General features: G+C 41.0%; 1 protein-coding gene across 15 annotated transcripts in view; it reads left to right on the forward strand.

Moving 5' to 3' along the window:
- The window catches only part of AGPS (alkylglycerone phosphate synthase), a 132,929-nt gene that overhangs the window by 83,519 nt on the left and 26,201 nt on the right, over positions 1–23,209 (forward strand). For all 15 annotated transcript variants that reach the window (XR_014784820.1, XR_014784822.1, XR_014784821.1 and 12 more), the window contains 7 exons: positions 2,816–2,887; positions 3,170–3,249; positions 4,739–4,819; positions 13,431–13,556; positions 14,062–14,170; positions 16,990–17,117; positions 19,904–19,955. Coding sequence is in view for 12 of the 15 variants with exons in the window: in XM_084813871.1 (XP_084669997.1) it covers positions 2,816–2,887; positions 3,170–3,249; positions 4,739–4,819; positions 13,431–13,556; positions 14,062–14,170; positions 16,990–17,117; positions 19,904–19,955 (648 nt within the window). In the remaining 3 variants the exon portion in view is untranslated. The remainder of the gene's footprint in view (positions 1–2,815; positions 2,888–3,169; positions 3,250–4,738; positions 4,820–13,430; positions 13,557–14,061; positions 14,171–16,989; positions 17,118–19,903; positions 19,956–23,209) is intronic.

The raw sequence follows: 23,209 nt of genomic DNA on the forward strand, positions 1-23,209 counted from the left end.
TAAATCAGTGCCTCCAAGTCCCATCCCAGCAAGGTGGCCCAGAAGGATACCATGGTTGATAGTATTGAAAGCTGCTGTGAGGTCCAGCAGAACCAACAGGGGACACACTCCCCCTGTCTAGTTCCCAGGGTAGGTCATCCACCAAGGCGACCAAAGCTGTTTCTGTCCCATAACCAGGTCTGAAGCCAGATTGAAATGGATCTAGATAATCTATCTCATCCAGGAATCCCTGGAGTTGGGAGGCCACCATGCTCCAATACCTTGGCCAGAAATGGAATGTTGGAGACTGGCTGATAATTATCCACTATGGTGGGGTTCAGTGAGGGCTTTTTTAACAAAGGTCCTTCAGACAGGCTCGAACTCTGCCTTGACTAAGGGAGGCATTAACCACTCCCCTTACCCACTTGGCCAGTCCATCTCTGGCTGCTTTTATGAGCCAGGAAGGGCAAGGATCTAGAACACACGTGGTGGCTGTCACCTCTCCCAGGATCCTGTCCACATCCTCAGGCTGTACAAATGGAATTCATAGATTCCCATCGTGGAGCCTATATGTGGTCCTCTCAGCATTAACAAATGCTTCTTTCGAACCACTTAAATCTGTACCACTTACAATATTGTCTCAAAGTGTTATTCCTGGTAGCTACGTGCAGAATGTCTGCATGCAGAATATCAGTAAGGGCTCACCAACTTTCAAAAAGACATGTTGATCCTCAGGATGGATCCAATGTTCATCCTAAAAGTTGACACCTTGTTTCACAGATCTCAGGAGCTTATCCTACCCTTCTTTTGTCCTATCCCTCTCACCCACAGGAGAGGGACTGGCACAAATTAGACTTGTGCAGGGCAGTAAAAATCTACCTTAAATGCACCTAGTCCTTGATTCTTTAGTCATATCCTTTCACCCAACAGTTGTGGGCAAAAAAGTGTCCAGATCTACATTAGCTAGATGGTTAAAAGCATGCATATTTCTGGCATATGAGGCATCATGACTCCCCAAACCTCTCCATGTTACAGCATGCTCAATTAGATCAGTAGCCACCTTGGCTGCTTTAAGCATCAGTGCACCCTTGGCTGAAATATGCAAGGCAGCAACTTGGAAAAATCAAAATTATTTTATTAGACATCATGAAATCAACACACAACATATCTGTAGATGCCTCCTTTTGTAAGAGGGTACTCCAGCAGGTGGTAGCATTACAGTAGACTCAGTTAATTTGTAAATCTTCCCCCTAAATTGGTAGTTAGCTTTAATGTATCCCATAGTGGGATACCTTCCTCACACACCCTGGAGAACAGAACATTGGTACTTACCAAGAAGGTTCTTTCTGGGTTGGTGTGTGGAAGGCATCCTAGCCACGCCCTTACTTTTCCCTGAGTCTATGCACATACAATTCTACAGTAGCTGACCTCTATGTCCTCAAGCTAGTCCTTCTCCTGTGGGGCTCTAGTCAGTTTTTGTTTCAGATGTGGCAACTGTCTTAACATTAATCTGCGTGGCCTTGTGGACCTTCTTATGACTCCACTTGGGAGAGTTTCTACTTTTCTCTATTTCTGAGCTATAGCCACAGATGGAACTGGCAAGGAGGAACCTGGGACCAGTAAAGTACTTGAAAATCTGTCACATGGTCTCTATTTTTCCTTGGGTGATAGGGGGTATTAACCCATTGTGGGATGCCTTCCACACACCAACCTAGAACGAACTTTCTTGGAAAGTACCAGTGTTTCGATCCAACTTCTTGCTCCTTTTCAGTTCGACCCACAAGATTGTTGCACTGTTGCAGATGTCTTGGCTGTTGACTAATGGGATTTGTAATGTCAGGAGTAATGTACATAGCAAAGTTCCCTATCTAGCATGTGGAAGCCTGCTTGTGGGTGCATATGCCTCCTTGAAAAGCACTCAGAAACTGAAAGGAGCGCAAACTGCTACCACCATTCATGGGTTTTAGTCAATTGGAGCATATTACTCCAATCGTGCATGATTTGATTAGTTGCCTATTCATTTCTAAGCTCAATTCAAGGTGCTGGTTCTTACCCTATTCGGCTTGGGACCTGAGCATTTTAGGGACAACCTTTTCCCCATATATAGCCCCTTATGCACCCTGTCAACATTTGAGTTTCTGCTCTGTGTTCCCTCAGTGAAGTTGCTGGGTGTTGACTAGAAGTAGGGACTTTTCAGTTGTGGTGCTAACCTTGTGGTATACCCCCCCTAGGGAGGCCCATCGTGCCCCAATACTGTAGATCTTCAGGTGCCAAGTTAAAACCTGGCTATTTCCAAAGGCTTTTTTACTTGACTAGCTTGGTGCTTTTACTTTCCAATGGGTATGCTTCTGTTTGCACTTCATTGTTTCTCTGAGTTACTGCTAAATCTGTAATCTGATGTTACTTGAACTGTAATTTTGTTCTGATTAATGTTCGTGGTTTTACTTCTGCATTTTACTGTATTTTTCTTTTTATGCAAGCTTTTTGGGGGTTAGTTTTTAATAAAACGAGCACATAAACTTTTAAAATTGATAATCAGTTTTGCAAGCAAGTACTGCGCATACTCCTATTTCCTCCTCGTATCCAATATTTATTTAGGGTTGGGGGCTCCTTTTCATCAAGCAGTAAAGCTGTCAAAAATATTGCAGACTTCATTTGTTTCCTTTAATACAGTTGTGGCCTCAGACTTCACTGTAATGGCGAGCCACTGTTAAATAATTTAAATACAAAACTAAATTCTAGATATTCTGGGATTAACTGGATTACTAAAACTACTTCGCTTGTTCTGTAAGAATATATTTTGAGGTACATTTTAATTCTCCTTATTTTTTTATAGAGTGTCACGATGATGTAGTTAAAATTGTGGAAATAGCCTGCAAGCATAATATTTGTATTATACCGTATGGTGGTAAGTACTATACTTATTTAACGACTTTAGAAGCATAATTGTTACCTTGTGTTCAATGGCCAGGATCCAAAGAGCTACTTGAGTGATAGTGGAATTGTTAACTTTGAACAGCAGACTCACTTGCCATACCTCATTCTGCTTGTGGAAGTGCTGTCGAGTTTAAGTGTACTTATTATTAAATGTACGTGTGTCCTTTTTATAACTCCCCCATGGCTAAGTATGAGGAACTAGCATTAAGGCAAATGAATTAAAAGTAAGTTGATGTATTTCCCATGTCTGCAGGAGGCACAAGTGTTTCTAATGCTCTTGAGTGTCCTGCTGATGAAAAACGAACAATTGTTTCACTGGATACCTCACAAATGGTATGTTGTCAACATTTTCAAGCAAACTCCACAGAATGGCAAATCGTAAAAAAAATATTTCACTAGGAATATTTCAAAATATCACTTAAGCAGGCAACTTAAGTGGGTATATGAGTACAGATCTGAGCCAGATTTTCTCATATCCTAAGTGCAGCACACTAACCATTATACCACGTTGACTGTCTGGTGGGAACTGACTCTGTAAATGCCATCACCTGTTTTGATAGCTCATTGATTTTTGTAAAGCATTTTCAGTCTGAGAGCATGAAGCGGAGCATGTGGCTTTTGAATAACTTAGGGCGCAATCCTATGGCCGCTAGTTAGTGGCTAGACAGCCATAGGATAGGTCAGTTTCTGAGAACCGACCTCCACCCCCTTCCACACCGTCTCGTAGGCAGCATGGAACGGCCTGGTGCTCGGAAGAGGAACGTGGAGAGGCAAAAATGGGGCATTCGTGGGGGCGTGCTGGGGTGAGGAAGTTGGAAATGCTGGTACGACACATCCTATGTGTCGTTTGGCTGCCACTTCCCGTGCTCCGAGGTCCCACAGCTAGACAGCTGAAATCAGCTGTCTGCGAAAGCCAGGCGGGGGGAGCGAGGAAGAGACCCGCTCCTCACCACTCCTCCCACCCTGCACTGGATAGGTGGTTGTCCCCGGGCTCAGAGGCGACCATCAACCCAGATAGGATTGCTCCCTTAATAGTTTTAAAAAGGCAAGATAAAATGTCATAGTACTCCTCCACACAATATGAGGTCAACGATTTTGGTTTCAGTGAGTTTTCTTGCTTGTGTAGCACAAGAGTCTGTTTTATACATAGCATTACTGAAAGTCAAGTCTGTCCAAAATCCTTTGTACTACACGTCTGTGTAAATTCTTTGTAGTTTACACATAGGATTAAACTTGGGAATACTGTATGGCATGCTGTTGGCCAGACCTCATTAATCCTAAATCATAATGTATCACTTGCATTGGTTTAGCAAATGCTTTAGGCTGATAGGTCTATATTACAATTTTAGTTCCGGTGGAACAGCAATAGTGCAATCCTTTGAATTCTCTTTGTTTATACCTTCCCTGCACTAGCACAGCAGCCCATCTTGGGTTACTTAATCCTACAGGAGCTGTGGCATGTGCTAGCTGCCATTACGAATATGCAAGTCCCTACTGGGGGTTGCCATGTCGTGCAAACCCGGCTGGCAGGGGTTATTTGAGAGCTAAACAACCTTTGTATAATCTGTTGTAGGGTTATGTAAGGGTCGTTTAACCGTCAAATAACCATCACTGGCTGGGTTCACATGACACAACAATCCCCAGTTGGGGGTTTCATATTCATAAGGGCAGCCGGTACATACACAGCTCCTCAAGGTTTAATTAACCCATGATGGGCTATGTCACCCAAACAAGCTCACTGAATTGGCTAAACACTACATTTTCTTGAAAGAAGTAAAGATCAAATTGTTTGTTTCACAAGTGTTTTATTTTTTTGCAATAGAATAGGATCCACTGGATAGATGAGAAAAACTTAACTGCTCATGTTGAAGCTGGCATTGCTGGACAAGACTTGGAAAGACAGGTATCTTCAACTTATTCCTTTGAGAATTGCTTGTGTTTTTACATTTGCCAAATATATTGCATATATTTTCTTTATGTTATTGTATCAGCTGTGTCTTAATCATGGTACAAGTTCTTCATATCCTCGCCTCTCCCCCAGGTTCAGGGTAGTTCTTATATTCTTAACCTTTTTGTTTAAATAATGCAGTTTTCAGGGTAGATTAAAATTTCAGTCAATGAAACCAAGTGTACACCTAAAACAGAAACATGGAGTAAAATCCAAGTAAGTCCTATTCAGAGTAAATGCTGACACAACATGAAACAAAACACCTCGCCCTGCCCCGGAATAAAAGTTTTCTTATGTATAAAACTTTAGCAATATAAATAAGTAGTCTCACACTTTTATTTCTGCTTGAAAACATGATTTGGGAAGTGTTTAATATGCAAGCCTTCTGTGAGAACTGTCAATAGTCCAGAGCAGCTTGGTATTTCCTTCTTTTAAGTAGGTATGTACCTACAAAGAGTTGTTATGTTGCTAAAATGGCAATCTTGTACCCATCTGCAGGAAACAGTTAATTATCTTATCCATAGTATGCACTGTAACTTTGCATTTTAAGTTAAGTTCAGCTTGAAGATAGCCTGACAAAAAGTATTCACATTAGAGATCAACACTGTATAGCTGAGAATTCAGAGAGTGAGGCTCCGTTTCACATGCATATACAGTCTCTTTCTTTTTCTGCCATTATTTGGCTTGGTTTAGATGTAATATTGAAATTGGATTTTTAAAATTTGTTACATTTCTATACCACTGGATAGCTGAATTTTGACCTAATTATATTTTCTGAAACTGGTTAGTATAATGCAAACATTACAAATCAGGTTTCTGTTTGCCAAATGGAGTTCTGTCCCCATTACTACAGTGCCATTTGTCCTGTCAGTTCCAAAAGAATCCAAAGACGCTATCCCACACAACTAGGCTGAGTATTAACTTCGCTGGATTGAGAACCCACTTACAACATTGGATTCCCAAACTAAGTATGCAGCTGGAAATTAATCCAGATACTGATGATGTAACCTTATGGAATAGGAAACCTGTTTACTTGTTACCTCTGAACTGAGCAATGTTGGCAACATACTACAAGTCAACAACTCTCTTACACCAATTTTTTTTTAATCCTTCTCCTGATGTTGATTATATTTCATTCTTTTGACATTGCAAATAATACTCTGTTAGAAATGTTCTACCTTCCCTTTGTTAATTTGTAATTTGCTTGTTGTGAAGCCTGGGGTCACTCATGTTTTTCTAGTTATTTGCTATGCACTGTTCCTGTGTTATAGGTAACTGTTGAGAAGTACATTCTCAGTGCCCTGCTAGGTAACATAATTTCTAAATTCTGAAATGAATACATTTGCAGGAATTGACAAATCTTAATGAATTATAGCTGTAGGTCTAGTTAAAAACAGTTCTTAAGTCATACCGTTGAAACGTGTTGGAATAGGTACTAGTTGTGATATTTAGTAAGGAGTCGTCCTTTTTCAAGGGGGTTCTGTAGCTTTTCCCCAAAACTATTTTTGTTGGAAACTACTACCACAGCACTTCCTGATGAGATGGCCTTTCATACTTTTTATTTTTATATCCTCTTATCATTTGATGTAGTATTTTAACCTTTCCAGAGATGTAGTTTTTTTTAAAGGTTAGAATTAAAATGCATAGAGCATATTCCCTTAATTTAAATGACATTTTTCCAGGCTAGTAACTTCTGATGTTTCACCAACTGCTCCATTCTTGAAATGCCACATAATCTTTTGTCCCACCAGAATAAGGCATAATAGCTTCTTTTGCTGCAGCTTCTTTCTTTAAGAGTAAAACACTACCCTCCAGTAACTTTTCTCTTGGAAATACTTCTAGATCAGAAAACAGTTTTGAATTGTGTTTTTTAGTGTACGCTTTTCTTTAAATTGAATACATCCACATCATTGCATGCAGCATTAAATGTAAATATAAATTAGGTTTTAGTATATGAAGCATAGTTCTGGAGTGTATATGCAATTCCCATAGTGAGTGATTTAGTCCAGTAAGTGAATTTTGGGTACTGCCAAAACATGTAAAAGAAGAAGAGAGGGCTCTCAGTAATGCTTTAAATGTCTAGTGCAGAGTTTTTAGCATTGTGCTACTCTGCACCAATGCTTGATTGTGCTCCAAATAAGCTGTGCACCAAGAAGATTTGATGCCTTAATTAATGCCTCTGTTAATCCACAGTAGTTTCAGGGGTGCGCATGCTAGAGGTTGCATCCAGTGCTGTCATTCTGCTAGCTTAAAGCTTCTACTTGTGGAAGCCTTCAAGTAGGTCTTCAGCAAAGGAGGTAGTTACCTTGTTGTGGTGCTGGAGCTTGAGCACCTCAGTGACGTCATGAACTAAACCGTGAAGGGACACCCAAGACGGGAAGGTCATGGCAGAGAGGTCAGACTAAATCCTGGGGAAGGAAACGGCAACCCACCCCAGTATTCTTGCCATGAAAACTAAATGGATCAGTACAACCAGAGATATGTCGGTATACCATTGGAAGATGGGACTCCCAGGTTGGAAGATGGTCAAAATGCCACTGGGGAGGAACAGAGGATAAGTTCAACTAGCCCCAGATGTGATGACGCAACTAGCTCAAAGCCGAAAGGATGGCTAGCAGCCGATGGTGCTGGTGGTGAATGATGAATCCGATGTTCTAAAGATCAACACACTGTAGGAACCTGGAATGTAAGATCTATGAGCCAGGGCAAATTGGATGTGGTTATTGGGGAGATGTCAAGATTAAATATCGACATTTTGGGTGTCAGTGAACTGAAATGGACTGGAATGGGCCATTTCACATCAAATGGCCATCAGATCTACTACTGTGGATAAGAGGACCACAGAAGAAATGGAGTAGCCGTCATAATTAATAATAAAGTGGCTAAAGCAGTACTTGAATACTATCCAAAAAATGACAGAATTATCTCAATTCGAATTCAGGGTAAGCCATTTAACATCACAGTGATCCAAATATATGCCCCAACCACAGATGCTGAAGAAGCAGAAGTAGATCAGTTCTATGAGGATCTGCAGCACCTACTGGATAGTATGCCAAAAAAAGATGTTATTTTCATTACAGGAGACTGGAATGCTAAGGTGGGTAGTCAAACGACACCTAGAATTACAGGCAAGCATGGTCTGGGAGAACAAAATGAAGCGGGACATAGGCTGATAGAATTTTGCCAAGACAACTCACTGTGCATAACAAACACTCTCTTCCAGCAACCTAAAAGACAACTTTATACATGGACTTCACCAGACGGTCGACACTGAAATCAGATTGACTACATCCTTTGTAGCCAAAGGTGGCAGACATCTATGCAGTTGGTAAAAACAAGACCTGGAGCTGATTTGTAGTTCAGATCACGAACTTCTTATTGCACAATTTAGAATCAGACTAAAGAGAATAGGGAAGGCCCACAGATCAGTTAGATATGAGCTCACTAATATTCCCAGTGAATATGCAGTGGAGGTGAAGAATAGATTTAAGGGACTAGATTTAGTAGATAGGGTCCCGGAAGAACTATGGACAGAAGTTTACAACATTGTTCAGGAGGCAGCAACAAAAAACGTCCTCCCAAAAAAAGAAAACCAAAAAGGCAAGATGGCTGTCTGCTGGAAGGAGCCCAAGAAAGGAGGAAAGCAAAAGGCAACAGTGATAGGGGGAGATATGCCCAATTAAATGCAAAATTCCAGAGGTTAGCCAGAAGAGATCAGGAATTATTTTTAAACAAGCAATGCGCGGAAGCGGAAGAAGATAATAGAATAGGAAGGACAAGAGACCTCTTCCAGAAAATCGAAATATCAAAGGTAAATTCCATGCAAAAATGGGTATGGTCAAAAACAAAGATGGCAAGGACCTAACAGAAGCAGAAGAGATCAAGAAAAGGTGGCAAGAATATACGGAAGGTCTGTATAGGAAGGATAATAATATTGGGGATAGATTTGACGGTGTGGTCAGTGAGCAAGAGCCAGACATCCTGAAGAGTGAGGTTGAATGGGCCTTAAGAAGCATTGCTAATAACAAGGCAGCAGGAGATGACGGTATCCCAGCTGAACTGTTTAAACTCTTGCAAGATGATGCTGTCAAGGTGATGCATGCCATATGCCAGCAAATTTGGAAAACACAAGAATGGCCAGCAGATTGGAAAAGATCAACTTATATCCCCATACCAAAAAAGGGAAGCACCAAAGAATGTTCAAACTATCGAACAGTGGCACTTATTTCACATGCCAGTAAGGTAATGCTCAAGATCTGGCAAGGTAGACTCCAGCAATTCATGGAACGAGAATTGCCAGATGTACAAGCTGGGTTTCGAAAAGGCAGAGGAACTAGAGACCAAATTGCCAATATCTGCTGGATAATGGAGAAAGCCAGGGAGTTTCAGAAAAACATCTCTTTCTGTTTTATTGACTATTCTAAAGCCTTTGACTGTGTGGATCATCACAAATTGTGGCAAGTTCTTGGTGGTATGGGGATATCAAGTCATCTTGTCTGCCTCCTGAGGAATCTGTATAACGACCAAGTAGCAACGGTGAGAACAGACCACGGATCAACGGACTGGTTTAAGATTGGGAAAGGAGTATAGCAGGGTTGTATACTCTCACCCTACCTATTCAACCTGTACGCAGAACACATCATGTGACGTGCTGGGCTTGAAATTGCTGGAAGAAACATTAACAATCTCTGATATGCAGATGATACCACTTTGGTGGCTGAAAGCGAGGAAGAGCTGAGGAACCTCATGACGAAGGTGAAAGAAGAAAGTGCAAAAGCTGGCTTGCAGTTCAACTTCAAAAAAACCAGGATTATGGCAACCAGCTTGATTGATAACTGCCAAATAGAGGGAGAAAACGTGGAGGCAGTGACAGACTTTGTCTTTCTAGGCGCAAAGATTACTGCAGACGCTGACTGCAGCCAGGAAATCAGAAGACGTTTACTTCTTGGGAGGACAGTGATGACAAATCTGGATAAAATAGTGAAGAGCAGAGACATCACACTGACAACAAAGGTCCGCATAGTTGAAGCAATGGTATTCCCCGTAGTAACCTATGGCTGTGAGAGCTGGACCATAAGGAAGGCTGAGCGAAGGAAGATAGATGCTTTTGAACTGTGGTGCTGGAGGAAAATTCTGAGAGTGCCTTGGACTTCAAGAAGATCAAACCAGTCCATACTCCAGGAAATCAAGCCAGACTGCTCACTTGAGGGAATGTTATTAAAGGCTAAACTGAAGTACTTTGGCCACATGATGAGAAGACGGGATACCCTGGAGAAGATGCTGATGCTGATGCTAGGGAAAGTGGAAGGTAAAAGGAAGAGGGGCGGACCAAGGGCAAGATGGATGGATGATATTCTGGAGGTGACGGGCTCGACCTTGGGGGAGCTGGGGGTGGCGACGGCCAACAGGAAACTCTGGCGTGGGCTGGTCCATGAAGTCACGAAGAGACGGAAGCGACTGAATGAATAAACAACAACAAGGGTGGGTAGAGAAGTTAGGAACAAGCATTCATTAATAATAATAACGTAACTTTTCATATTTTAAATCTTTTTTTAAACATCCAAATTCCCATGTGTTGTTTGATTTTACGCTACCTTTATTATATCTTTTCCTTGTTACTTCTCCTGTAGTGGGTTGAGAGCATATTGAGTTTCTGTGGAACCCAAAGAGAGTAAAAGGGCTGAAGCTTGTGAGACAGTGGGTACAGCTGTTCCAAAGTGAAAGCAGACATTTTCTGAGGGGCTTGTTTCTTCGTTTCAGAGGTAGAAGGTGTGGAAAAGGTGGAATCCAGACAGGAATGCCACTGTGCTCCACAAATCATTGCACAAGGCATTGCACAACGTCTTATGACTCCATTAGACTAAGTGTTGCTTGCGCTAGTTCTGATAGCAGTTGTCCAACCCCTAGCAAGAACAACCCTGACATAACCCTGAAATAGACCATGGGTTATGCGACAGTTATTCAGCCCTTGCATAACCCATGCTTGCCGGTTTCGTACAACACAACAACCCCCAAGCAAGAACTGCATATTCACAATGGTGGCTGTATGTGCCCTGTATGTACCGCAGCCTCGTCGTGGATTAAATAACCTGTGGTGGGCTGTCATGCTATGCAAACAGTCCCAATTGCATGTATTTTCCTAATATTTAAATTTAAGAAAAAATCAAAGGTACTGAACACTTTTGACACACTAGTATTACCATCTCAAAGAACTGTGCATGGTAAATTGACAACCACTCATCTATTTCAGCAGATGACAACTCTCTCCACTAAGGTTGTTGGAGCACTTCCTGTTTCGCTGTCACTATTGTTTAGTTTCATTTCACTCTGAGACATAGATGTATATCAGACGTAGATATATACTAGGGATAATCACCCGAAAAACATGAATTACAACTTTGAAACTCTCAGGCTTATCTAGTACTGTATTTGTAATTGGCATACATTCATTTTTACTATTGAACTTATTAAATGGAAAATTTTCCACAGAAAAATGTTCTGCCCCACATCACTGAATGTGCAAAACTACAGTTTGTGCTAACTATGGTTTGGCATGATGTCTGAACTGACAGAGCATAGTTACAGCTGCCACTCTGCTTCCAGAGGCCACTGCACCAAGTGATTGGAGTGCTGAGCAGATGGAAAAAGTTAACAAACTGCTGAAAAACATAGCACATCAGTATATTTGGTAGCTATAACCAATCATTTGGGTTCCAATTAACTCAATGGCTCCATATGATGTCAAAGGCTGTTCAGATATAACCTGAATGGCTTGATACTAGCATCATCCTCAAGCGTGAGTGCTTCTTCCTCCCCCTCTCTCTTCTCCCCACACTGAGGTTAGAAATAATTCAGGATATAAGTTATTTGCCCACAGACGTTGTATCAGAAAAAGAGCTATTCCACCTCTATGTGGCATTCTTCAATAACCACCTTTCCAACTTTTTCTGCACAGAACATGTTTTCAAGCACAGTACATGTGACCCATAGTTGTGCCTCTTGACACAAGACTGTTTTGTTTCTCAGGCAATTTCACTAGGTTAGCTTTGGGGTCTATGTGTAAGGGCATTTCATTCCATCTCTCTGAGGCAGTGCAGATGGCAAAGCCATACTAATAAAGAGAAATGAAGCCAGTGGCAAATGTGTAGGAATTCCTGATCTGCATAGCAAATACACTATGGTATTGCATACAGAAATCCCAGCCAGGTGGTTGTATATTAAGAAAGCTCTTCTTGAGAGACTAAAGTATAATCAATTCAGGATTTCTGCAGACCAGCTGCAAATCATTTTAACAGAACCATAAATAAAGTGCTTGCTTTATTGTTAGTGAAATTCTTATCTGCAGTCTTCTAGCTAATATTGACCTGATTCGCATGTAACACTAACCCATGGTTTATTTAAACCATAGTTTGTTGCCCTACCCAGGGCTTGTCTGTTATACAGTCAAACAAACCATGGTTTCTGTTCTCAGTCCCTCGGTTGTTTGTTTCCCTCCTCCTCCACCCGCTTCTTCCCTATATCCCAAGTGAAGTACTGGGATGTAAAGAGGATGGAGGTTTTGGCCACTCTTGTCTGCTGCCTCTGTAGCCTGGTGAAACAACCCATGAACAACCCACAATGTGTCTGATCTTGGAAGCTAAGCAGGGTCAGCCCTGGTTAGTACTTGGATGGGAGACTGTCTGGGAATCAGGCTTCCTGCATTGAGCAGGGGGTTGAACTTGAAGGTCTTGTAGGCCCCTTCCAACCCTATGATTCTATGATTCTTTGCACGTAATGACAACCCACAGTTGACAACCCAACAGTAAACCATGGGTTCTCTTTGTGGGTTGTTTGTGGTTAACAATCTGTGGTTAACCCATAGTTCCAGGTTCGCACATAACAACTACCCATGATTCAACAAACTATGGTTAATTAAACCATGTTTTGAATTTGGGGTGTTGAATTGTGGGTTGCCATTACATGTGAACCTGAATCTGTTGTTTCACTATGGATTGTTACCCACAAACAACTCAGACTTCACAACCCAAAAACAAACCATGGGTTAACGACTGGGTTGTTTAGCTCCTAAACAACCCATCAGTCTGGGTTAGGATGTCACGCTCTACAACCTATAAAGGAGCTGATCATAGGTTGTGGAGTAAAAGCAGATAAGGTGAGCATGCTGCAGGCAGCATGCCCACTCTCTTCAGCTCATGACAACCAAGTGGTATTTAAACTGATGGGTTATCATTACATGCAAACCAGGTCATACTTTGGGTTGTCATTACATGCCATAATAGCAGAAATGGCTGCAAGGTAAATCTGTGGTGTACTGTCCAATTGCAGGTACTAGCATACCAGATTATTATGTGGAGAAAACTGGTTAGCAAAAACTACTGTATACCATCTATTAGGAAGAACTGCATTAATCAAAGTCAGTTACAAACAAATGTAATTATATTGATCCAAGATACCAATATTTCCTGTCAGCCACTAGATAAGCATGCATTTACTAAACTGAATTTTGCAGTGAAAGGTGTATGCCCTTAAACTGTTACAATAATGGATTATTCTTTCCTATATTTAGCTGGGTGAAAGTGGTTACTGTACAGGCCATGAACCAGATTCAATGGAGTTCAGTACTCTTGGAGGATGGGTGGCAACACGAGCATCAGGCATGAAGAAGAATATTTATGGGAACATTGAAGACCTGGTAAAATTCTTTATAGTTTTTTTCTTTCTAATCTTTCATCAAGTGCTCTCACTACAGTCCGTCAGCATTTGGTATTGTTCATTATCTTTTGGTCAGTGATGGAAAACATTAGCTGTTCTGAGATGCCAAACATAGCTTTGAAAGTGTTTTGAAGAATACAGTATTTGAGCTTTAAATGTTGGATTAAACTGTGCCTTTAAGAAAGAGTAGGATGCAAATATTAAAGGCAAGTAACTTATTCATACTATTGTTTGTCCACTCCACAAACTTTCTGGCTTTGGGGGGGAAGGAATGAAGGAGGTAGTTTTGTCTGTATCCTTCTATTCCATGATACAGTTCGCAATGCTACTGTGTCAGCTTCTCCTTTCAGAGAGAATTACTACTTTTTATCGATGGTGGCAAATTTTGGAATAGATTAAAGATTTTCTGGAGGTTCGATATATTTGCATGCTTTTGTATATTCCCATTTATATGCAGCATTAAGTGACTATTCTATTTTATACAGGTGGTTCATATAAAAATGGTAACCCCAAGAGGCGTAATACAAAAAAGCTCTCAAGGACCACGCATGTCAGCAGGACCTGACATCCATCATTTCATTTTAGGATCTGAAGGTATAATTAAAATAGAATTTGTAGCATCTGTGTTTGAGAGCCTTTGAAATCTGTATCATCAACATACTGTTTACTTAAACCTTTGACTTAAGGAACAAGATTTTTCCTTTCTGTGCAGCTGATTATTGTTCAACTTTAACACAGTGAAGCAGTAGATCTATTTGGTGTTCCATAACAATTGATATTTGTAGGAAGAGGCTGATAAATTTTCTTGGGGTGGTGTTAGATTGGTGCTGCCTCTTGGTTAACACTAATTCTAATGCATGTTAGGCTGCAGTCCTAAACATGCTTACTAGGAAGTAAGCCCCATTGAACATGGTGGGGACTTCTGAGTAAGCATGCATTGGATTGCACTGTTGGGGATGCCTTTCAGTTTAAGTACTGTCTTAAGCATCATTACAATAGCTTGAACTTTCTGATATCTAGAATTTAGACTGTTAACTCCATTCACTTTCTCCTTTTGGGCTTTCTTTGTTTGTTGACAAGCTCCAAAGCATCTTTTTCATACTTAAATTTAACCATTCCATCATTATGACAAAAGCATGTCTTGTGGCCAGAAAAGGGCATTTTTACATTAATTTTATTATTAAACAAGGCAGTGCTAACAGAGGTTTTTTCTCAGATGCCTAAATTAGAAGCAAGAATGAACCAGCCACACATGCACTTTCCTAAAGCTGCCTCTATTAACGTGGAGCAACGAAATAAAAGCTTCAGGCATAGTTCATTCTCCCTTCTGGTTTTAGAGCCAGAAGTTCTAGAGCTGCAGAGAAGAATGACAGCGGGTTGTATATAGCTGTCATTGCAATGAAGGCTGTACGTAGAGCTCTTTGTCTCCTTTCTCAACAAGCTTTAAGGCAAAACAGGAGAGAAGATTGTATCTAACTTTGTACTTCCACCAGTGGAACAGACACCACTGGTAGAATGGATTCCTTCCCCCTGTGCACCCCCCACATCTGCTTCAGAAGACTGGAGGATTCTCTGGAGCAGATTTGGGGAGTTGAGGAAGGGGTAATCCCATTGTGTCAGTGGAAGTCCGTTTGTGCAACATTAGATGTTGCCCAGAGCCTCTCAGTAGCCCTGTGTAAACATAGGGCAGCTGCAAGCATTTGCCTCTGTGCCCACAATAATTGGTTTGTGCTTGGTCTCCTGTAGGTGATTGTTGCTTGCAACAGCTATCCAGGTAAATGCTGAATTACAAGGGTACAGGAATAGAAATTCTCAGTTGAGATCAAGTTACAAACTTGGTACACCATAAATGGAAATACTTCAGTAGAGAAAAGTTAAGAATCCAGTTTATTATATTAAATCCATCTTATTTAGAGTCCCCATTTGGAATAAGAAACAATATGTGATGGAGGGTGAAAATAATTTTGAACAGAACTGTCTACAACAGAGCATGAATCTTTGAAATATTCCTGGACAGGAATAACAGAAGTGTGAAACACTGAGTTTTACAGTGTGTCGTACCATTTTTACTATACAAAGTGACTCAACCCAGGCATTGTAGCAAACAATGGGTTGCATTAACCATAAACGCAAACTGTTTAAAGCTTCTAAACATACAAGCAAACCATAATTTAGAGCTGCTTGTCTGCCTCCTGTTTTTTTCTATTAAGTATTCTTGGTGTAGCAGCCTCCCAAGGCAAAGCAATGGCTGTAGTTGTGATGACTCAGTCACAGCACAAACCATGGGGTAAAATCCAGGGAAGGAGGTCTGCTGACGGAACTGCTTCTGTCAGTAAAACTGGGAGGGAGGTGATTCCCCCTTTCCCCTTGTGCTCTCAAAATTTGCTCCGGACTGTTTTGGGAACCTCGAGCAGATTTTCATCAGGCACAGGGGGCTGCAGAATGGAGGAGAGAGAGCAGTTCTCACCAGGCAAGTGGACTTCTGCTCCTGCAACCTTAGATTCCACCCATGATTGTAAAAAACAAACAAACCCAAAACCTTGCAACCACTGTCTCTGATTCTGGTTTATCAGTCAATCACAAGACATAATTCGTCAATTTTCCTAACCATAGTTGGTGATGTCTGAATTGAGATAGTGTAGTCAGTTTCTTCCTAATGTTGGCTTAAATTAAGTATCTAAACAATTTTGAAACAGAGCAAGCAGTAGTTAATTGGACACTTCATACTCTTGTCTGCTTACCTGTGTGCCTCCCTCCCTCCCATTTGTTCCCCACACCTATGCTGCCTTGTTCACTTTGCCTTCCATTATAACATTTAGCCATCTCCCCTTTGTATCCAGATGTCCATTCTGTCTAAGTGATTGACATGCACTGTAGTCTGCCAGTAAAAATGTTAGAAATAATCTTTTTAGATGCTCTGCTTGATATGAAACAGTGCTAATTGCTTTCAGTATTGGTCCTGGGGCAGCACATCTGAAGAAAACACCCAGCATGGTGAATGCTTTGACATATATATGGTTAGATTTCTCTGGTTGAGTTTCAGTTATAACTTTGTAGTGGGTGCTTAAATACTACATTCCAATGTTAAGACAGCTTTGATCTTGCAATGGAGTATAGTTAATTAAAACAATTGTAATATTATTTTGAACTGGGATATTTCTGCAGTTAGAAACCAAATTCTCACAGTTTGAGAAATACTGCATTAACTGTACAGTACCATTTGGAGGTTCTAGAATAGGAAATATTTTAAAAAATTGGGTTAAACTGCCATGTGGTTCTCAAAATTAATTTAACAAAAACGACTTCAAGTGGAGGGAAAGTACTAGGATTCTGGACTTTGCCTGTTACTTAGTAAAATTTTGTAAATCTTTCAGCTGCAGCAGCAAAATGATTATTTTCCTCTTTTTATAAAGGAACCCTTGGAGTGGTAACAGAAGTTACAATAAAAATTCGACCAGTCCCTGAATACCAAAAGTATGGCTCTGTAGTATTTCCAAACTTTGAGAGAGGGGTGGCCTGTTTAAGAGAAGTAGCAAAGCAGGTAAAGTAATCTTATCTTCAAGTTGTATTTAATTGCACTTAAAAAAAACAAAGTAGCAATATCTGAATAGTTTCACTAGATGGCATGCTAATACTCTGGTCTTCTTACTTCTTTGAGGCTGAGAAATATGTTAAAGGGGCAATGTCCTATGCAGCTCCTTGGAGATGGCTACATTTAATATTAGGATCTTCTATTTCCATGAGTTGCACTCCTGATACTTTAAAAAAGATATAAGATTATTTCCTGTTGTAGTTGCACAACAGGTAATGTTTCTGTCTGTTTGAATACACTGGGTGGATTCAGACTTAGTCATACTTAGACACATTGAAATCATTAGGACTTAAGTTATTCATCTAAGTCCCATTTATTTAATTGGACCTGCTCTAAATATAACTAAGTCTGGATCCAACCCATTTTCTATATAGTATAGAAATGCTAGGAAATAGTATTGCTAGCATGCTACATGTGGAGTTAGATCTGTGCCAATTAAAGTATGAAATGTCCCTATTCCCAGAAGGCTCCCTTCTCTTGAAGTCCTGGGGCTGGTGGGGAACAGCGGCTTGGTGAGGTGGCATCAGCATTTGGGTATATGTAAAATTCACACAGTTACCTTTAAAATACAGTTCTTGTATCACTAGAATCCAATCAAAAGCTTTTTGATGAAATAGGCTATTTTAACATTATTGATAACATTCCCAAATTGTTAAACAAATGGCACATGGAATTAGCTTGAGTGCAGGGTTTAAAACTACATTGTGTCAACATTGTAATTAAAGCTGTAACAGGATACAGATGACGTTTTCCCTGTGTAGCTGAACAGCTAAACTATATGTTCTTTACAAAAGAGGCAGAATGTTGCTTATTCTTTTAACCACATTTCAGTGAATTGAGCAGCGTATGTTTGACATAAGTCTACTGGGCTGAGATAAGGAAGTGGGAGGGACAGGTAAGCAAATGCTGATGTGGAAAGGGTGCTAAGTTTCTTCAACCATTAAATTCAAATCAGTCTTTTATAAAAGCAAAATTAATATGTATTTTTAAAAGCTTGTAAATTGTGAGACAATTTATGCAGGTGTGTCTATAAGGAGACTACATAAGGCATGACATAACCTTGAAATGGAGCTCTATGGCAATTCCTGGGTTGTTTAACCCAGGAATTGCTGCGGATGAGCAGAGCACACAAGCCATTTCCACTTTTAATTAGCCCAGGAATGCCCAGCTCCTGCGCTGTTTTGTGATGTGCGAACCTAGAAACTCAGGGTTGTTTATGGGTTAACACAGGGTTTGTTGTGGGGTTAATTCTGGGTTGTTTCTGTCTTAAGGAGTGCCTCCAACAACACCAAGGATGCCACTCAACAAGATCAGCCTCGATAGGCCCCCTGTCTGTCCCATCAGCCAGGACAGCTAGGCTGGTGAGGACTAGGGAGAGGGCCTTTTCTGTTGTGGCCCCCACTCTTTGGAATTCCCTCCCTAGTGACCTCCGCCATGCTCCCTCTTTGATGAGCTTCTGCCGGGCTTTAAAAACCTGGCTGTTCAGAAGGGAATTTGGGGTGGGTTAGGGTTTTTTAGAGCAGTGTTGTTATATTTTTTTTGTTCAGTTGATTATGTAAATTTGTTAGTAGTATTGTATGCCGCCTAGAGCAGCCAGGTAGCCATCCAGATGGGCGGCTAATAAATCAAATAAATAATAATAAATAATAGGCAATCCTGAGTTTCCAGGTTTGCATGTCATGAAACAATCCAGGAACAGGGCATTCCTGGGTTAATTAAAAGCGGAAATGGCTCGCACACTCAGCTTGTCCCCAGCACTTCCGAGGTTAAACCCAGGAATTGCTTCCATTACATGTGAACCATTTTATAGACTAAGTCTAGATCACGTGGATAAATGGAAGGCACTTCTGCTCATGAAAGGTATTGTAATCCCTCATCAATTTCTGCCAATTCCCCCTGACCTGTAGGAGTGGCTTTGGGGGAGATTGAAGGGGGCTGCAGGGCTGAGGAGGGAGACCCCGTTGCATGAGCAGACTTCCAGTCATACATCTCTGAATCCAACCCAATATTTGCTTGTAAAGACTATTTATTTTATCCTTCCTCCTACCTGTTCTCTATCCCCCTTATATTCTTCCATCACTCCAATCTTCCATTAGTCATCTGTTCTGTATCTTTTCCATGGGTCAGTTTTTCTCTCATTTCCCCTTTGTTAAAAATTCGCTCCTCTTACACCAAAGTGTGTGCACATCTATCTACATGTGCTTATGTGTTACATTGCATGCAAGTTGTATTCTATTGCTCTGGACATCTTTTTGGGTGATGAACATTTTTTTAAAAGCTAGTGGCTTCAGAAATCTTAACTCTTTAAAAGTAATACATTTTTCTAAAACAATTGGGCCTTACTATTTTTTCTAGTTTGTTATTGACAGTGTTAAAACTATCTTTTCCTATTGTGTGGCATTATCAATGGCCCTGTTCAGATGTAACAGCGGCTTTCCATAGCAATTTGTGGGTTAATTAACCCACGAATTGCAGCGATGCATGTTGCGCACGAGCCGCTTCCAGTTTCCAGGATCATCCTACAAATACAGCTTTCGTAGGTTATTTCTGTAATATCCAAACCCAGGCACTTGGGGCTGTTCATGGGTTATACAACCCCAAGTTAACTCAAGAACAAACAGTGGGTTTAATTATAGGCTAGGCAGTAATACTTGTTCCCATGCGAGATTTTTCTCAATAAATAGTTGTGTTTTCCATTGGTATTTTGTATTCATATGCAACTTGTCTGTTTATAGCGATGTGCTCCTGCATCCATTCGCCTTATGGACAATGAACAATTTCAGTTTGGTAAGTTTTAACTAATTTTATTTAGGGTTAGTGTTTGTAAAACATTAAGTGATCTGATAGCAGGCATCCCTTAACGAGGGGTAAGAAATTGGAAATGAGTCACAGGAGTGCATGCTCATTCTTTCCCATACTTGCTTCTCATATACCAATCCCGCCCCATGCCTGTTGCCAATAAGGATGGTTCAGTGTTACAGCCAAGATCCAGGAAATTAAACAGCTAATCCCAAAGAGAGGTTTGAGCTTGTGTTTCTTGAACCACAGCATTCTGTGCTACTTAGTGAACTGCTTTTGAAAATGAGATGACTTTCCTACTTTCAGAGAAAAAAGTCAGAAATCCCACTTTGGGTGTGCCCAAGTAGCTCTTCGGATGCTGGCTTTTGTCTTTATTGATGCTGCCCTTGGTTAATTCTAACCCTGCATTTGTGAGGGTTTTGAGGGAGGGAGTGCATAATCTGCACCTAATTTCCAATTCCATAACATGATTAAGGGATGGCTAGTGTTGAATCTGCACCAGTCCTAACTGTCTTTCCTGTCTGCTCATTCCTTTGTGCCTTTCACCACTGGTTATAGATGGAAATATTACTATGGATACTTTGACCTGGTTTGCATAATCAAAATAAGCCAGAGGGGCTTATTTAAATCACGGTGCATCCGGGGCACGATTTAAATAACCATTGCCTGGGCACAGCTTCTCATTCTGTCCAGACCACAGCAGCATGGCTTGTTGGAGGGAGGAATAAAGCTCCAATAACCTATCACCTGTTGTAGGGTTATTGGGGGGTTGTTTTCCTGTCCAACAAGCCACGCCACCTGGGTTCAGATGACACAAGAAGCCACGCCTGGAATGTGATCACTCAGATCATGAGTGGGACATGGTGTGATTTAAATAAGCAACCATGCCTTACTTTGATAATGTGAACTGGATTCTTATCCATTTTGCCACAATTATGCTGCCTCCCCAGGCTCTTAAGTGGTTTACATAAAATTGAAATACTATCAAAACTATCCTGCAAAATTAAACTTGTTACATTGTGTTGATTTGTTAGATTAATCAATTAAAAACTTCTTCATTACCTAATCAGTAACACATTCTTAAACAGGCAACACATTAAAAAAAAATGCTAATAGAAGTCAGGAGGAAATGAATTCTAGGATGATGCTCACACATGCATCATATGAAAATAGAGTATACTTAGTTCTGCAACACAATTGGTTTATTCATGTGAAAATTTATGTACATTTCAGGTGCAATGCCATGCATGTTTAGACAGAAAAAAGTCCTATAACTCCCGGCATGGTTGGATGGGGAATGCTGGGAGTTGTATGCTTTTTTCTGTCTAAACATGCATAGGATTGTGCCCTTAATCAATTAAAACTCATAGGGTAATATCCAATAGGGGCTATGCACGCCCCAAGTTGCCAGGGCCCCGTCTGCATGCACCCAGCCCAGGTCTGCACGTGGCTGCGATATAGCACTTACGGGGACAAGCCCCGACACAAGCGGAAATGCTGGTTTCTTGAAGGGGCATATTGCTCTCCGCTTGCATTGGGGCTTTTCCCTGGAAATGCTGTATTGGGGCTATGGGTAGACCAGGGCCGGTGGGGCTGGCCACATGTGCACATTCCTTATTGGATACTACCCATATAATTTATCTATGAAGACTTCTTTAATTGGGTGACAGCCTTAAACAAAATATGAACAAAGATACGTCAAAAAGTAAACCTTAATAATTATAATAAGCAGCTCCTCCAAAAGCTTGTTGAAATAGTAAATACCTTGTGATTCAAATTTCTTTTCCCCTATACTTCTCCTTTGTCAGTTCATTCTTTTATTTGATAAGTTCAGAATCCTTTCAGGCAGATAAAGTAGACTGAAGAAATAGACTTTTGTCTGAAGTTTAGAAAGAGGAATGGAACAGTATTGTTTACTGTTTATTTGCAGTTTGTGAGCTGCATTCACAGTACTCGGTAGGAGATGGGAACAGCAAGCAAGAAAAATTTCCAAGTGCGCTTCCAGCCAGATCAGTAAAGGAAAGTGATGGCTGGTGTGTTATGTGTGGGGGGCGAGGGGGGGACATCTCCCAATTCAGTTCTGTCAGGAAAAGCTAGATAATACAGATCAAAAGTGATACATGATTGGGTAAAAATCTCATAGTATTTCTGCTTTAGCTGGCTCTGAGCCAAGGCATAAGATTGTTTCTGGACCATTTTCATATACATGTGATGCTTTGCAGTAATCCAGGCAAGAGGTTACCAGAGCATGGATAATTAGGCTAGACTCTCTCTGTCCAGATAGGGGCATAGTTGGTATTTTGGTATATCAACCTAAGCTGATAAAGGTGCCCTGTATCACTGAGTCCACCTGTGCCTATAGTGACAATGCTGGACCCAATAGCACACCCAAACTATGAATCTGATCCTTTAGGGGGAGTGCAACCCCCTCTGGAACAGGTGGAACATCACTTAGCCGGGCAGACAAAGCACCTACTAAGAGTACCTCCATCTTGTCTGGATTGAGTCTTGGTTTATTGGCCTTCGCCAGTCCATTTCTGTATCGAGGCACTGATTCAGAACAGCCACTGCCTCACCTGGATTTGATGAAAAGAAGAGATAGAGCTTGAGTGTCATCCACATATCGATGACACTTCAGCCCACACCTCCGATAACCTCCCCTCAGCCTTATCATGGAGATGTTGAACAGCATGCGGAATAGAATAGATCCCTGTGGAACCCCATAGCATAGCTAACAAGGCACAGAACAATTATCTCCCAGCACCACCTTCTGGCATTGGACATCCAGGTAGGAGTGGAACCACTGCAATGCAGTCCCTCCAACTCCCAACTCAGACAACCTATCCAGGAGGATACTATGCTTGATGGTACTGAAAGCCACCAAGAGGTCCAAGAGAATCAACAGGGTTGCACTCTTCCTGTTCCTTTCTCTTTTATCACAGTGACAAGTTGTGGTCAAATTCTACCTCTGGCTATAAATGTTAATAGCTTTTGTATAATAAAAAATGCATAGCAACTATTGGATGAAGTTTAAGACTGCTGTTTAAACTTTGTGTATTTGCATCCATGATTAACAAAGAGTGTGCACAGACTTTTTGAGAAACAGGAATGGGGCCACTGTGGAAGTGCACTCAGCCTTTTACAGTCTTTGTTCCATGATAAAGCATGGGGGAGAACAGTTCTGGTATTTGCAGTAGAAGCCAGATGTACACAGTGCTGACTGTGGAACTGATGATGTCACC

Source organism: Heloderma suspectum, chromosome 1 (assembly GCF_057233095.1).
Source record: "Heloderma suspectum isolate Gila_16-S chromosome 1, 16-S_ref, whole genome shotgun sequence".
NCBI classification, from domain to species: Eukaryota; Metazoa; Chordata; class Lepidosauria; order Squamata; family Helodermatidae; genus Heloderma; species Heloderma suspectum.